The sequence below is a fragment of the Setaria viridis genome, chromosome 2 (genome assembly GCF_005286985.2).
Source record: "Setaria viridis chromosome 2, Setaria_viridis_v4.0, whole genome shotgun sequence".
Lineage (NCBI taxonomy): Eukaryota > Viridiplantae > Streptophyta > Magnoliopsida > Poales > Poaceae > Setaria > Setaria viridis.
In genome coordinates, this window is record NC_048264.2 from 8,329,795 (window position 1) to 8,347,935 (window position 18,141).

The window sequence follows — 18,141 nt, forward strand, 5'->3', positions numbered from 1 at the left end:
GAGTTCTACAAAACTAGATCCATGATTAATATATTTTATATAATTTTTATATGCCCGGAAACTTATGTATGGTAGGTAGTTAGTTCTGTATTGATTGTCGAGCAACTTATGAATAAATTATATGCATAACTTGCTACAAAACTATTTTATGTGTTGTTATGTATCTTAAGTACCTAAGTAAATTGTCACATTTTCTTTCAGATAAAGTGATACATATCCCTATATAAGTTGTTCCATTACCTCTACATAAGTTGTAATTACATAGAAGTTATCACATGTTATATACATAAGCTGAAACTAACTAGTTGATACAAGTTCTTATACATAAGTAAATACGCTACTCGCACGGCATAAGTTACTATATGTTCCTGCTTAAAATTCTACTGGACAAAGAAGACAACTTTCTACTTCTAAAAATATTACATAAAGTACTAGATCATTTGAATATAAGTTACTACTATATGTACAAAATATCTACATAAGTTGCTAATATCACTATACATAAGTTTAGTAAATATAAAATCACTTCAAAACCTATGGAAAGTGGATCTTGTTTCGTAGATAAAATTATAAGGATTATAGTAGTGCAATCCGATTTAAAAATTGATGATTATTGAAAAAGTTATCGTAGATCAAAGAAAATGGAACAAAATATATACTAAACTTGCTACGAACGTGACAAAGAAAATGGAACAAAGAAAGAGTTATTGCCTATCTTATTCCTTCCAAATGAATTGCTAAATTTGCTCTTCTCTCGGCGTTCCATTTGCATGCACGCTTGTTGGACAGGGGTATTCTGCTCGCATTTGCTCCGTGCAGGGTCGCGCAATCACTTTAGGCGCGACTAACGCGGTCCTTTGCGAAAGTAAGAGCGGATCTGTGTGATATATTCGTCGTTTCATATCACTTCATTTACTTGAAGCTCGTATACAAGAACCACAGGTCCTGGTGCTACTTCAACCACAGACCCAGCCCGCCACAAGAACCGTCGATGGGCTCCGCGGGGGACACGGCCAGCGGCGGCGCGTGCTGTTCTTCCCGCTCACGTAGTGACACGTACCAGGGCCATATCAACCCCATGTTAGGATGGAATCTGTGGTAACAAAGACATCCGATGAACAACGAAGTCCAGTCTAATCTCCCAGCCTTACATTGTTCATATCTTATCCTCTAGCTCGGCCCCAACCTGCTGGCGACCACTGAAGCCAAGAAACCCATCCAAGCCATGGCCACCGCCGCTGCTGGCGGCCGGCGGCGGCGCGTGCTGTTCTTCCCGCTCCCGTACCAGGGCCATATCAACCCCATGTTCCAGCTCGCCGGCCTCCTCCACGCGCGCGGCTTCTCCATCACCGTCTTCCACGCCCGCTTCAACGCGCCCGACGCGTCCGCCCACCCCGCCTACGACTTCGTCTCCGTCCCCGACGACGGCATGCCGGCGGACAGCCCGGACACGGTGCAGGCGACCATGGACCACATCCTCGCCGTGAACCGCGCGTGCGAGGCGCCGTTCCGAGAGCGCCTCGCCGCCCTGTTGGAGCGGCAGCGAGCCCGGGCGGAGGACGTCGCGTGCCTCGTCGCCGACTCGCACCTGCTGACGCTGCTGGGCGTGGCGCGGGGGCTCGGCGTGCCGACGCTGGCGCTGCGCATGGGCAGCGCCGCCTGCTTCCGCTGCCTCACGGCGTTCCCCATGCTCTGCGACAAAGGCTACCTGCCAGTTCAAGGTACACACCCACACACATCTATGAGTGAAAGAGAGCATGCCAATAACGTGCCGTGATATTGATCTCACTTGCTTACGCCCTGCGTCGCCGGCGTGTTCGGTGGCAGAGTCGTCGCAGCTGGACGCACCGGTGGTCGAGCTGCCACCGTACCGCATCTGCGACTTGCCTTCAAGGTACTAAATAGCTTTCGTAGCGCTCGCAATAGCGGCCGCTATAGCGGTAGCGGCAATAAGGTAGCGGATCCAAGATAGCATGTTTGGACTTAGCGGCCGCTATTGTTTGCTATTGCCTACTATTGTGGCCACTATTGCTCATATTAGACCGCTATTTGCTACATTTATGATTCAAGATATATGAATATGAATCAAATGGTAATAATAATGTTTAAAAGAATTATGTAGGTAATGATGAAGGATTATGAGATGAAAAATAATTTTTTTATTTATTAATATGAGAACTTAATGTTAATATATATCCATACATCTTAATTATATATATTTATTTGTGATTCTTATCATAAATGTAATGGCTAACTTAAAATTTTAATTTTTTTAAAGTCAATTTGATGTTAATATTCATATATGCTCTAAAATTGTGACTATTTTTTGAATTCTGCTATTTGGACTTACCGTCCGCTTTAGCATCTGTCGTCAATATATCTATGGGTTCACCTGAAGGTTTGGACAGTTCTATATAAAGGGTTGTACACCGAGATGTGTCAGACATGGAGACTACGGTGCAGGACGGCGTGGTCTACGTAGAGGATAAGAACTAGTCGAGGATTAGGAAATTACTCGTAGCAATTAGAGTAGGACTCACTAGTCGAATCGGACTAATATTCTTGTAAACAATCGACCTGTAACCCTGCCCCTGGCAATATAAGGCGAGGTAGGGACCCTCTCCAAACAAGTTCAATCCAATCCAATACAATAAACACGTAGGACGTAGGGTATTACGCTATTCAGCGGCCTAAATCTGTCTAAATCGTGTATTCGAGTTCACCTTCGAGACTCTGATCTCAGCGAGTCCCACGCATAAAACACTACCTCGGGCACCCCCTTGGTAGGTTCCCGGGCCTAAACACCGACAGCTGGCGCGCCACGTAGGGAATCTCGCTGAGAATCCACTGGCGAACTCGATGGGTTAAGTCATCATCAAGCCCACTGTCGTGTTCGAAGCAGGCGCGATGTTCATCTTTGGCTATTGGGTTTGCATCGCAGACGGCGCTGGAAACTTCCACCGTCACATTGCACCAACCCTGGAGAAGAAGCAATACGACATCAACCTTTACCGTCAAGCTCTGAAGGATTTCATTGAAAAATTCAACGAAATTTTTGACCTATTCAGAGGCTTGGGGGACGAGTCCGAGTACAACTCGACTTCTCCCACTAGTCGGATTGGTTCCCACGAGCTGATGCTTGAGCCATCGTGTGAATTGGTCTACAATACAAGACGATTCCCGTTCAGACTCCGAAACTCAGGTGCTGCCTACCAAGCTATCCTGTCCAAACCACAATTCAACTCAGATTTGATTGAGGGCCTTGGCTACTACTCGGATCCAGACGAGAAGACTCCATTATCAGGTCCAAAACAGGGCCTGGTCATTACATCAACTTCACAAGGCAGATTCGTCTACTGGCCCAACATGAAGCCACCCGATCTCGCCAAGAATGATGAGTCACGCCTTGTCGCCTACCTTGACACCTTCCCGTATCAGGAGGGAACCCCTCTGTCGCCCATCTATGAAGAAGATGGCTCCACAGAGATCATCAGGTCAAGTTCGGGTAGTTTTTCTCCGGAGCGGGAACTCTTCGCCTAGAAAGATCCACCAGAAAGAAATCCACGACATGAATGTTACCCAGATGACGTCTCGCAGGATGAGCTCACCGCCAACATAGAAGGAGAAGAAACTGAAGCTCAAAGGAATCGACGGCGAGCAAGAAACGCTACAAGGGCAGAGTGTCACTGTCGCCTTGCAGCTGACCTACCCATCATAAACTTGGATCATGCGTTTGAAGCAGTTCAGACGCGTCAATATCATACTCCTCTCGCCACCATTGCATCCATTGATCTGATTACTCGGGAAATGCCGCAAACCAAGTACACCAGGCAACTAGCTCAGCTGGTGAAACGCGCGTACGAGCAACTCGATCAACAAAGCCCAATACACTTGGTTCGACACACCTCATCCCAGCGTGGCAGTAGCCATAGGCGACCAAGTCAAAACGAGGGTGCCAGAATTGAGGGTGCCAAACCGAGTCAAGCCGGAGCAGAGGGTAGTCGGATGGAGCCCTCGGGAGGCCGTGGCCACCGTGGGTCCCACCTAGAGCCTGAACCCACAGTACATGACCTCCGTTAGAAGGTCAACAACAGCAGCGACGCCTGTACAATCATTGAGGGACACCGTCGTGAACGTGAACAAGAAGTCGAGTACCTGGAAGATGATTCTGATGGGTTCCCCACTTTCTCAAAATGAGTACGGAAGACAGTCCTACCCGACAATTTCAAACCTCAGGGTATCAGTAAGTACGACGACAAGCAGGACCTAGTCCAATGGCTACAGTGCTACTCGTTGTCAGTCCATGCGGCGGGAGGAAACGACGACACCAAGGTTCTCTACTTCCCCATCTACGTGGAGGCAGGGCCACTCACATGGCTCGAGTCATTAGAAAAGAACTCTATGGACACGTGGAAGCACCTCAAGGCGGCATTCACAAACAACTTCGCAGGGGTAATGCAGTGTCCTGGCAACAAGATTGACTTGTCTCAAGTCAAGCAGCAATAAGGCGAGACCCTGCACAGTTACCTACACCGGTTTTTCGACAAGAAGGCCACTATCATGGACATCACGGAGTAGGACATCATAGATTGCTTCCAGAACAGTCTCTATGACCGTTGGATGTTCCAAGATTTTGGCATGAGACGCCACGAAGATATCAAGTCTCTCAAGATCATGATACAAGCCTGGGCGGATGACGAACACAAGAAGATAGAGAGGTTTGAGTCTAGTCGTAACAGGGGCTAGAACAACAACAACCAGAGTAACAGCTAATGCAACGACAAGAACCGTGATGATCGACATAATAATGACAACCGAGGCAACTACTCGGGAGGTCAAAATCGCAAAAGGAAGACAGACAATACTGTCGTGGCGATGTCCCAGTCTTCCAAGAAAAGCAACAAGAATTAAGAAAGGACTCCGTTCAGTGAGCTTTTGAAAAAGCAGTGCCCATGGCACCCACACCATAAGCACTCTGTGATGGATTGCTATAGTCTGCGCAGAGTCATAAAAGATCTATCGGAACCTTCGGGAACAAAGGTCAAGGGCAAGACCAAAGAAGACGAAGACGATGGCGACAACGAAAAATTCCAAAACCCATCCAACACCATCAACGTCATCTTCAGTGGCACAACGGGTACTACTACGAAGCGGTCCCAGAAACTAGCCCTCCGAGAGATTATGTCCATTGAACCAGCAACACCTACGTTCCTCAAGTGGTCCGAAGTGCCAATCACATTCTGTAGGAAGGATCAGTGGACTAGTTTCTCCGACCCAGGACGCTACCCTGTAATCCTAGACCCAGTAGTTGTAGGCTCTCAACTTACCAAAGTACTCATGGATGGCGGTAGTGGTCTCAACGTACTCTTCGCTAAGACTTTGAGGAAGATGGGCCTTGACGTTACGGATATGCTCACCTCGATGAACTCTCCATTCTACTGGATTGTCCCAGGCAACGCGGCTGTACCCCTCGGTTAGATGGTTTTGCCAGTTACCTTCGGGACCAAAGAACACTAACGGATAGAGTACATTTGGTTCAAGGTAGCTGATTTCGGAACATCGTATCACGCTATCCTTGAAAGACCTACCTTGACCAAATTTATGGCCACCCTTACTACGTGTACCTGGTACTCAAGATGCCAGGACCAAAGGGAGTACTCTCCCTACGGGAAGACTTGAAAAGATCATACGACTACTACACAAAAGCTGTAGAGCTAGCAGCGACTACTCAAGTGCCAAATTCGATGATGCAAGTCTCCGCTTCTTCCAAGAAACTATCCCCGTCAGAACTCGAGATTCCAGAGAACAAGTCAGGGGCAACCAAGGTTAAGCCGGGAATTGAAGTCGATATCAAAGCCACTAACCTTGAGACTAGTGATAGCTCCAAGACAGCCTTGATTGGCTCAGGGCTGGACTCCAAATAGGAAGACGCGCTCATCAGCTTCCTCCGAGCCAACCGAGACATCTTCGCATGGAAGCCATCAGATATGCTGGGGGTGCCTAGGGAGTTGATCAAGCACTCACTAAATGTAGATCCCAAAGCTAGGCCAAAACGGCAATGACTACACCGATTCACCCAAGATAGAAGAGAAGCAATTAAAAAAAAGTTGGCCAAACTACTCGTGGCAGGCTTCATGAAGGAAGTCTATCATTCAGAATGGCTGGCCAATCCCGTCTTGGTATGGAAGAAAAACAACAACGAGCGAAGAATGTGTGTCGACTACATAGACCTCAACAAGCACTGTCCAAATGACCCCTTTAGGCTCCCTAGGATTGATCAAGTTATAGACTCAACGGTTGGATGCGCTCTCCTTTGCTTCCTCGATTGCTACTCGAGGTATCACCAGATAGCTCTCAGGGAAGAAGATCAAATCAAGACCACGTTCATCACCTCTTATGGAGCTTTCTGCTACACTACAATGTCCTTCGAGTTGAAGAACGCAGGTGCCACCTATCAATGAGCAATACAGGAGTGCTTCAAAAATAACAACATCGCAACATAGAGGCATACGTGGATGATGTGGTCGTAAAGACTAGAAATCTCAACGACTTGATTGCGGATCTGGAAGAAACTTTTGCAAGCTTGCGAGAGTTTCAGTGGAAGCTGAACCCAACCAAGTGCGTGTTCGGTGCACCCACCGGAAAACTACTCATGTTCATCATCAGTCACCGAAGGATTCAGGCTAACCCGGAGAAGATCTCTGCCATAACCAATTTGCACGCCCCATCGTGCATCAAGGACGTCCAGAAGCTGACTGGATGCATGGCAGCCCTCAACAGATCCATCTAAAGGCTTGGAGAACGGGGACTACCCTTCTTTAAACTACTCAAGCAGCAAGACAAGTTCTAGTGGACCGAGGAGGCTGATCAAGCCCTACAATAGTTGAAGGACTTCTTATCAAAGCCACCGGTCCTCACGGTGCCAAATCCCAATGAAGACCATCTGCTCTACATCATCGCGACTACCAATATTGTCAGCACAACGATCGTGGTCGAAAGACCAGAAATAGACCATGTATACAAAGTACAGAGGCTTGTCTACTTCATCAGCGAGGTGTTGTTGGATTCCAAAGTTAGGTAACCATCACTTGAAAAGTTGCTATACGCAATATTACTTACCTTGCGGAAGCTACGACACTACTTCTAGGAATACAACATCTCCGTAGTCACAGACTTCCCCTTGGGAGAAATCCTCCACAATCGAGATGCAACAGGAAGAATATCCAAGTGGGCGGTACAACTCAAAGCTTTGTCCCTACAATTCAAATCAAGGACTGCCATCAAGTCACAAGCACTAGTTGATTTCATGGCAGAATAGTGGGAAAGTCAAGTACCAACACTGGCAGAGCGCCCAGAGCATTGGTTCATGTACTTTGATAGACCACTCAAGCTCGAGGGCACTGATGCAGGAGTACTCTTAATCTCTCCCAAAGGCAAACAACTTTTATACAAATCTTTTGGGAGGTGTCCAACAATGAAGCTAAATATGAAGCGTTTCTGCATAGGCTCCACCTGGCAGTCCCGCTAGGAATCAAGTAATTGTTGGTCTATGGTGACTCACTGGTGATCATCAATCAAGTCAATGACGAGTGAGATTGCCACAAGGACAACATGGATGCGTACTACCTGGTAGTACGCAAGCTGGAGAACAAGTTCTCTGGTTTGGAGTTTCATCACGTGGCTCACGATAATAATATAGCCGCGAACGTCTAATCCAAGCTTGGCCCTACTCGTGCTCAAGTTTCGGCCGGGGTCTTCGTGCATGAACTACACAAGCCATCCATTGTGGAGATGGCGCCATCAAATATCATCGATTGAGGTCACGACGCACCAGACCGGGAGGTTATGATCATCGATGTAGACTGGAGAACCCCCTTCATCGACTACATCAAGGAGCACAAGTTGCCTCCAGACAAGACAGAAGCAGATCAAGTCTCACGGTGCGGCAAGAACTACGTTCTAGTCGAGGACAAGCTCTATAGAGGAGGCGCATCATCTGGAGTACTCATGAAGTGCGTCTCACGACAAGATAGCAAGGGCATTATGGAGAAAATCCACAAAGGCATCTGCGCCAACGACGCATCATCAAGAATGATCGTGGGCAAGACTTTCAGAATAGGATTCTATTGGCCTACAGCTCTTGCTGACGCTGAAGAACTAATCTGCCGATGGCAAGGGTGTCAATTTTTTTTCAAGCAACAACACGTCCCTGCCTACAAGTTGATTACCATACCACCCTCTTAGCCCTTCGCTTGCTGGGGGCTAGACATGATTGGCCCACTGCCTATGGCGCCTGGAGGGTTCAACCGAGTACTTGTGGTGGTCGACAAGTTTACAAAGTGGATCGAGGTGAAGCCAGTAACCTGCCCAAAGGCAGGCAGAGTACTCGACTTCCTTGATGACTTCGTCTATAGCTACGGCTTCCCCAATCGCATCATCACAGATCTAAGCTCCAATTTCAACACCCACAAGCTATGGGAGTACTATGAGAACAACGGGATTGACGTCCGGTACGTCTCTGTCGCTCATCTGTGGGCCAATGGCCTGGTTGAGTGCCCCAACGGGATGTTACTGGAGGCTCTCAAGAAAAGACTACATGACATTGGAAACACCAAAGGTGGCAAGTGGCTCAAGGAGCTACCCAATGTCCTTTGAGGGCTTCGCACCTAGCAATGCAAGCCTACAGGGTACTCACCCTACTTTCTGGTCTATGGATCAGAAGCCATCCTCCCCGCCGACGTCTCTAGTAGTCGAGCAATACGAGTAGGGCGCGACAGAAGAAACAAGGCGTCTAGACTTAGACAGCCTCTAAGAAACTCATTGTGCAGCACTCATCCAATCAGCAAGATACCTTAAAGGAATGCGCCGCTATCACAATCGCAGCGTTAAAGAATGTTCGTTCAACATAGGCGACATGGTTCTCAAGCATATTCAAGACACCAAGGGGCTGCACAAGCTGAACTCGCCATGGGAGGATCCTTTCATCGTCTCCAAGATCACTGGACCTGGGTCGTATAGGCTACAAACTCTCTCTGGCGAAGAAATCAACAACTCGTGGAACATCGAGCACCTGTGTCGATTCTACCCATAGTTTACATATTCATGTAAATTGGCCATCGGCCTCAGTTGTATATTTACAATTTCAATAAAGCGGAGTTATTTTTTCATCATAAAACGACTACTCGCAGAGCTATTCAGCTCCTCGGGTACTATCGCCCAACTTGCACCTTGTAGTCACAAGCCCACAAAAAATATTTTTGAATTACTCAACTCATTGGACAAAATTATCCACATGCGGCTTGTAGTAACAAGTCTGCACACACACTTTTTCAAGTTTTTTAACTGCTTGGACGAAATTGTCCAGTAGCGACTTGCAAAGACAAGCCTGCACACAAAATCATGAGCTAATAAGCTCCTTGGACAAGCCTGTCCATCGACGGCCTTTAGAGAAGAAGTCATCAGTAATTTGGGAGTTATTTATACTTCCCGAGCTCTTATCTCGACAAATCTGTCTAGTCGCAACTTGTAATAATGAGTCTCTAGTTACAGGTTTAGGAGCACAACATTAGAACAACCTAGAGAAGTTGCAAAGATAGGCTCCAGCTTTTGAAGTCCTGAAGAGTCTACTCACCTTCAAGAGTTCGACTACCCAGATGCTCTGAGTACTCACACTCTGCAGGAACGAGTTGCATAGTAAACGTACTCTACACCATGTATCTAAAGAGGCTCACAAGAGCAGCCTTGTGTGCAGACACTCACGACTACCGTACGAGATATTATCAGGGTAGTTCAGGAGATGCTCTAAAACAAAAACACACAAGTCGACAGCACTGAAATTTGCAACAAGACTTCAAATAATTTACAATTCATTCATATGATGTTTATATTACACTGATTTGATACCTACTTCTTTACATACAACTACTCAAGGTCTATTTGACTAGCTACTTCCTTGGAGACAGGAGCCATCTCTTGCAGGTACTATTGAAACTGCTCATCAGAGCAGTCTCGTGCAATCCCCTTTGCAAATGGAGCCAGGTCAGCTTGCGGGTAGAAGGAGTTCACCATTGCCAACAGCTGCTTCGAGATTGACTCCGCCATCTTCTGGATATAGCTGGTGATCTTGGTAGGCACCTCTTTGAGTACTTCCGCCAAAGGGAGGCTCCACATCTTCCGCTGGGGGCTCCACCATATCAGCGATGGGCTGAGCAGCTTCTGTCAGCTCCTTCAGAGCAAGCTTGGTGGCTGCCAACTCAGTCTCGTGCTCTTGGATAGTCCTCATGGTGTTTACTAGATCAACTTCCCCATCGGAGCGCATGTTCCGCTTCTTCTACAGGCGGTGCTCTAGGTTCTCGTATAGAGCGGACAACTTATCATGTTGCTCCGTTACTGTATAGAACGAGTTCTGCCAATTAGTGACTTGACCTTGGAGATCTTCTTTTTTCTGATGGAGCGCTACAAGAACACCACAAGAAACGATTCAGTATCAGCAAGGGCAATCGGTACTCAAAGACCAACAAGAGAACACAAATTACCTTCCAACTGTTGCTTCAACATCTTGTTGCGCTTCTGAAGACGATCCTTATCCTCCGTGACTTTCTAGACAAGATTGTGGTACTTGACGGCTTTGCCGTCATACTTCATTAGTAGCCGGGAGGAGTACTCCCGCTCCTTGGAAAGCTCTCGCTCAAGTGCTTGAGCTCGAATCGCAGTGTCTCCATAAACTTGAAGCATCTCCGACTTCCGGTAGGAGCATTTTATTGCATCCTGCAAAATAGAGCAGGTACTCGTGTCAAACATACAAGTACTAATTTTTAGTTATGGACGAAGCAGAAGAAAGCTTACCGCTGCATATTTGCCTACATGGTGGTACATCTCCATTATCGTGGCTTCCATCTCTACATCGAGGAGTGGGTCGTCGAGTAGTTGAATCTCTTCAAGAAAAGCCTCTGAAGGATTCCATGGCTCATCATGTCCTTCAGCAATAGATGCACCAACAGGAACCAAAGCACGGCTGGTCGACGGTCCCGCTTCAGAAGACAAGATGGAGGCCATGGCGTGGCCAGTAGACGGTCCCGCTTCAGAAGGCGGGATGCATGCCAATACTTGGAGGACTCCAGCAGCTTCAGCCTCTACTTCTGGCTCGGGGGCTACAAACGTAGCCACGATGCCAGAAGTAGTCGCCTCTGCCGCCCCGGTCTCCGCCTCCGGCTCGGGGGCTACAAACGCAGCCACCACACCAGAAGTAGTCGCCGCGATCAGCTCGGCTACTGGAAGCTCAGAGGCTGGCACTAAAGTGACATTCAGTGATGTAATAACATCATGCATAAGTGTTGCAACAAGGGATACAGCAACTGGAGCTACTTCCGGCGTAGGCTGCTCCTCCTGTGGTGGAATTGCAGGCGCCGGGACGAGGTCTTGGGCCGACCAGCTGCTGCCATCGGGTACAGACTTCGGGCTCGAGCCTCCAATGTCCACGTTGGTGGATTTCCTAAAAAAGATAAGTTTCAAGACACACTACAAGATAAAGTCAAGTCACAATCAGTACTTGAGTGACCCTCTAGTACTTACTTTGTGGACCTCTTTATGTTCAAAGAGGGCTTCCCTGCCAAGCGCATGGGCTTGAGTGTGGGTGACAGCTTCTTCGGTGCTGCTTGTTGGATCACAGTCTGATCCTCGCTAGCCTTGGCCACTGTCTCCACTTCTTGGGTAGTTTGTGCGCTGACAAGGTTCACCCTAGCGATGGGAGGGCCTTCGTCATCTTCGATTTCGATGACCTCCACCATCACTGGCAGCTCCTGCTGCACGACTTCTGTAGTCGTCTCCTCCGCCTCTATCTCCTCCCCGACTACTTGCAACCCACCAATATCATACTGAGTAGACATAGCAGTATGGAATTCACTTATGAGTGCTTGATCCTTAGGATCTTGTCCTTTTTCGAATGTGATTATCAAAGGAGGGACGTCCTCGGCGGTGCGCCTCTTCTTTGGCGGTAACACTAGTCTGGCCTCTAGGTCGCCTTCAGGGGCGCGCTTGGATGACCCGGAAGAAGACCCAGCCTTGTCTGACGGCCGGACCTTGATCACGAAATCTTTAGCAGCTTCTGAGTCAAAGCTATTGAAGGAAGAGAACCCTTGCGACTTCTCCTCCTCAACTACTATATGTATATCAGCAGTCGTATGTACACGAGGAGCGGCGTCAGAGCCATCCCACCTGAGTGTAGGATAAGCGGAGCAAAACAAGTGAACGTCTTCCTGCATTAGAAGACAAGTCAGGAAATCAACAAAGTACACAAATTAGTACTCGGGGGGCTGAAGCCACGAGTACTTACACTATTTAGCACGTTCGCCGCGCAGTACTCCCGCACGATCATCGGGATCGCGCTCGCATGCTTGAACAGGCACCTCAAACGCGCCATGACGTCGTCCACAGAGAGGTCATCTGGTGACATCCGGGATGGATTGTTAGGGCTAGAGTAGTCATACCCCCAAGTGCAATGCAGTTGCAGTGGTTGGATCCGCCTCTTCATGAAATTAAATACTACGCCTACTCCTGTCAGCACTTGCGACTTGAGTACGGCAATCTTCTCCAGGAGATCAGGTAGTTGTAGGCTATCTCCATGGGTCGGCTCATCCAACCACCAGTTGTTCCAAATTGAGCGGTGGCCTGTCACCTTGGGTAGTCTGGGCTCATGATTCCCGATATAACACCACCTCTCTTTCTAGCCCGAATGCATGTCAATCAACTCGTACTCCAAATATAGGTGTTTTGCCTTCTCCCGCAATTGGATCCCAGCCCCACCGAGTACCTCTGTGTGTGTTCCATCTTAGGCTGGGGCTTCACTCTGAAGATCTTCTAGAACAGCTGTAAGTGCGGCTGGATTCTGAGAAAAGCTTCACAAAGATGCACGAAAATTGCTATGTGCAGAATCGAGTTGGGGTTGAGGTGGACTAATTCCAACTTGTAGTACTCCAACAACCCGCGGAAGAAGTACGATGTGGGCAAAGCTAAACCATGCTCAACAAAATGCGTGAAGATTACCATTTCATGGGTGTAGTTCTCTATTGGCTAGGGGTTGCCATAGGCAGCCCTCCAGTTGATGAAGTCTTGATCTTGGAGAAGATTGGCTACCACCAACATCTGGATGTCCGCTTCTTTCAGCACGGATTTTTTCCAGGCACATGCCTGATTTGGCAGGGATGTCTGGTCTATCTTGCCATACCAGCTGGATCTCCTTGTTTTTCTCTGCCTTCTTCTTCTTGCTCTCCACCGCCTTGCTGGATGTCGCTTTCTTCCCCATTCGTGATGCCGTGAGGATCTTCTTGCACATATGCTTGGGGGCTCAGCGGTGGGGGAAGGTGGCGCTTGAGCTCAAGAATCAAACAACGGCGACGCTAGAGCTATAATATGGAAGATGAAAGAGCAGATGACTCAGGTGAAATGGAAAGGATGATTTCCTCCGTTATTTATAACCGCAGCACAGTTAACACAGTGGCGAGATTAACGGGAATATTCCATTTTTAAATGCCCAAAGTTATCTCTTGACAGTTTCTAATTTTTTTGGAAAGAGATAAGGTTATTATTAGCGAACGATCACGTTGACAAGTGGTTGACCCTTCTACCCAAACTAGTCGTGTAACGGCTCGGGGGCTGTGTACCACGTGCCTATTGGCTAAAAAGTATTTTCTTTGGGTTTTTAAGAAAAAGAGATGCCTGATTCTTTGATTCAACCTAAGGCTCAGGGGCTACTCCATATGGAGTGCGATTTTCATCGCACTTTCATATAAAATTCAAGATTGAAGATTCAAGACCAAGTTAAATGAGGCTTGAGCATATTCTAGCCGTATGGCAATACTCAAGTACATTTGGAGACTCAATCCGATGGAGTACTCGAAGAGCACAAAAAAACTAGTCGGAGAAGCCCACAAAAGTACTCAGGACTACCGCATTTGACTAAAAAGTACTCAGAGGCTTGTCGTCCATACATCTATGGGCCCACCTTAAGGTTTGGACAATCCTAGATACAGGGTTGTACACCAAGATGTGTCAGATATGGAGACTATAGTGCAGGACGGCCTGGTCTATGTGGAGGATAAGAATTAGTCGACGATTAGAAAATTACTCGTAGCAATTAGAGTAGGACTCACTAGTCGAATCCGATTAGTATTCTTGTAAACAACCGACCTGTAACTCTGCTCCAAGGCGAGGTAGGGACTCCCTCCAAACAAGTTCAATCCAATACAATACAACCAACACACAGGACGTAGGGTATTATGCTATTTAGTGGCCTGAACCTGTCTAAATCGTGTGTTCGAGTTCACCTTCGAGTTCCTGATCTCGATGAGCCCATGCATAAAACACTACCTCGGATACCCCCTCGGTAGATTGCTAGGTCTAAATACCGACAGCATCCGCTATCCGCTATACTGACCCTAATCCACTACCGTACCACTAAACGTTATTCAGTACCTTGCTTGCCTGTAAGCCTTTCAAGGACCTGCGGTAGCTCGACTGGCCGTATACGCTCAACTCGTCTAGACGTATACGAACTAGCTGCAGCAACTTCAAATTTCAGGACCAGAGCAGAACACGAAAATACTTTGCCCAAAGGTACGTGTCGTACCTACGTTGTTTCTGTATTTCTCAACATTTTTCTGATGATTAGAAATGACGCAGTACCCCTGCTTATATTTGCTGGGACTTGACCTGAACAAAATCTAGTCGGACTCCTAACTCAGCTGCAGTTTAGCACATACAGTACTCCTATTCCTAAACAAACTCCTATTCTATTGGACAACCTGCAAATAAACAAGCTCCCAACTCACGTGTACTTAACACGTGCATGCAAAACTAGACTCCAACTCCTAACACTTGCCTAAAGCAAGATTAATTCCTAACATTGCCGTCCGCCAGCAGCGCCGCCGCACACGGCCAGCTGCGAGAGGTGCTTTCCCGGGTGGTGACGGCCGTGACGACCTCATCGGGCCTCATCCTCGACACGTTCGACGCGCTCGAGGCCGACGAGCTTGCGGCACTCCGGCGCAACCTGGCCGTCCCGGTGTTCGACGTCGGCCCGCTCCACAAGCTCTCGCCGGCGGCGTCGAGCAGCCTCCTGCGGCAGGACCGCGGCTGCCTGGACTGGCTCGACGGGCAACCCCCGGCGTCCGTGCTCTACGTCAGCTTCGGCAGCCTCGCCAGCGTGTCCGCATCCGACCTCGTCGAGACGGCCTGGGGCATCGCCAACAGCGGCCGCCCCTTCCTTTGGGTGCTCCGGCCTGGCCTCGTCCGCGGCGCGCCGCCGTCCTCGATCTCCCTGCCCGACGGCTTCGACGCCGCGACGCGCGGCCGGGGCGTGGTGGTCAGCTGGGCGCCGCAGGAGGAGGTCCTGGCGCACCCCGCCGTCGGCGGCTTCTGGACGCACTGCGGGTGGAACTCGACGCTGGAGGGCGTGTGCGCCGGCGTGCCGATGCTGTGCCGGCCATTCTTCGGCGACCAGATGGGGAACGCCAGGTACGTAGACCACGTGTGGCGGACCGGCGTCACGATCGACGGCGAGCTCCAGAGGGGGAAGGTGGAGGCGGCCATATCGACGCTGATGGGGGCAGGCGAGCCCGGTGCCGGGATGCGGCGGAGGGCGCTGGAGCTGAAGAACAGCGCGGCGGCGAGCATCGGCGAGGCCGGGTCGTCCTCCGTCAACGTCGACATGCTCGTCAGTCTGATCCAGTCGATGTAGCTGTAGGAATTTCGTAGACAACAGGGGCAAAAAACTAATGGCCAGAGCTCCGGCGCAGAAAAGGGATTCCGGTTCTTGTTGTCCTATGTATGACGAGATAAGTTAGTGTCAAATTGATGGTCTGATGGAGACACGAAACATGGAGTATTGTACTTGTCCTTGTGCTTTTTTCTGATGATCCTGTCGTTTCTATCCGGTGGCTGACTAGTAGCTTGATGGGTTTAGTGGATTCTGCCGTGTCCACAATTTCGTGTCCTCAGCATCTTCAACAATTTCTAATACATGTTCTTTAAAATAAAATTTTTGGTGTGACGAGAAAAAGATCTTGTAACTTTTCTCAGAGAACCATTCTCCAACCGTTCAAACTTTAGTCATTTTCTAAAAGTCAGTAAAAAGATGTTCAACTCAATTAAGCAAGAGAAGGAAGATCAAGGAAGGGAAAAAAAGGAGATATGTATGCATTGTAGTGGAAACTTTATTATCACTAGTGGAAAATTTTTCATTAGTCCTGATCCAAACCCCCTTTATGCCAACGATGATGCATGTGTTGCCTGACGCTTGTTTGGGGAAGGAAGGCAGCCTGCACCTGAGTCGAAGGAGTAGAGAGGATAGGAAAGGGCAGAACAACACGAAGGGACAAGATCAAGCACGAAAACATAAGCATTCCTCATCCTCCTAATCCCCGTTACTTGTCACGAGTTTGAGAATTTTAAAATACATTTTGAGAGTTTATGAACTCGATGTTACCCCGGTCACAAGTTTGGGAATTTTAAAATATATTTTGAGAGTTTATGGACTCGATGATACCCCAAAATTAGGGGACTTTTAGGGACCCGAATGACACCTTGAGACAAGTTTGGTGATCTAAAAATGCATTTTGAGAGCTTAAGGATCTGGATGACACCCCTTAATAGTTAAGTTTATGGACCGCCCTTTATTTTACTTTAGAGTAAATTTTGAAAATTTTTGTATTTACCCAAATATGTGTGACATCGAATATGTCTACCTATTATGTTAAACTTGTGATATATTGTCATATTTATTTGTTCTTTGTTTAGAAAAAGTCCAAATTACTGCCCTGAAGTATAGCCGAAGTTCGTATAACTCCTAAACTATTTTTTAGTTCAATTTACCTCGCTTTTGGTTCAATTTATCGTAACATAATTTTTATTTTTTATTTCTCCACACATAAGTTGAATTTCAATTTATAATTTTATAGGTGGTAGTGGACATCACAATGCATCTCAAAAAATATATTAAATTTTTTATTAATTATTTTTCATATAATTTATATCCTAATAATAAATTTTTTATTAACTATCATACCTTCTCAAAATAAATAAAAAAATCATGATGTATTTTTCTAACCTGTCTTATCATGTCTGCTATCATCTCGGAATTGTTTTTACTTATGACTCCACTCATGCACGTAGAAAAAAAAGATAAATTGTGTTATGGGTAACTTGAACCAAATAGCATAATTTAAGAGGCAAAACTAAACCAAGAAATAATCTAGGGGGTTATTTGGACTTTGTTTATATTAGTGAAGTAATTTGAACTTTTTTCCTGTGTTGATGTGGAAGGGGATCACGGCAAATACTTCGACACATCACGTGCAGCGTGTGGAGGAGCTCCTTGCAACGCCTCTGCACAAACTGATTAGACCGGTTCTGCAGACTGGTCAGACTGGTTCGCCAAGGCAGCCCAACGATGGACCAGCTAACGCTCGCTTGAGAGGGATCCCGTCGGGGCAAGCGCACGTAGGGTTACTCTAGGTTTGGCAGGTCACCTAGAGCGTCCTCAATCACCATTGATATGAAGGAGGGACAAGTATGAGGATGGAAAAGGTTGATACGAAGGAGGGACAAGTACGAGGATGGAAAAGGTAGGGCAGGAGAAAAGGTAAAAAGATAGTAGATGTGGTTTTGATCGATTAGATTACCCTCAATCGGTCATGTCCTTTTACATTTATAGGAGGGGAGGTCTTGCCCCATAAGAAGTCGAAGCCCTTACAAATTTTGTGTTGAAATACAACTCCTAACTCGGACTACACGTGCCAATCCTGTATGACCGACCTGGCAAATCGGTCTGACCGATTTTCTGAGGTACAAATCTTCCCGAAGTCATAACTCTCTCATCCGAACTTCAAATCGAACATCCTATATATGCATTTTGATCTTCTCGACGAGGACAATGCAATGGTGAAGTCCAATTTGCAATTTGAGAACTTTAGCTAAACCAGTCTGACCGGTTTTAGAGACCAGTTTGTCCAGATTTATCAATTTTGGTCGTCAACACCTTGTTTTTATGATAACTTACAATAATGTAAGATGGTTTAGGGACCTTATTTTTATAATGAAACAATCCACCAAAAATTAAGAAGAAATGATCAAATATTACCTTGATTT

At 47.3% G+C, this 18,141-nt stretch overlaps 1 protein-coding gene across 2 annotated transcripts; it reads left to right on the top strand.

Moving 5' to 3' along the window:
* Window positions 1-961: 961 nt before the first annotated feature.
* Window positions 962-15,927, top strand: LOC117844682 (DIMBOA UDP-glucosyltransferase BX8-like). 2 transcript variants are annotated; one of them, XM_034725433.2, is made up of 3 exons: window positions 962-1,721; window positions 1,828-1,894; window positions 14,914-15,927. In XM_034725433.2, the coding sequence occupies exons 1-3, from the start codon at window positions 1,226-1,228 to the stop codon at window positions 15,731-15,733; spliced, it is 1,383 nt and encodes a 460-aa protein (XP_034581324.1). In that variant the 5' UTR covers window positions 962-1,225; the 3' UTR covers window positions 15,734-15,927. The 2 variants fall into 2 exon arrangements, with proteins under 2 accessions (XP_034581324.1, XP_034581326.1); XM_034725435.1 differs by having other exon boundaries at window positions 963-1,721; window positions 14,917-15,927.
* The last annotated feature ends 2,214 nt before the right edge of the window (window positions 15,928-18,141 follow it).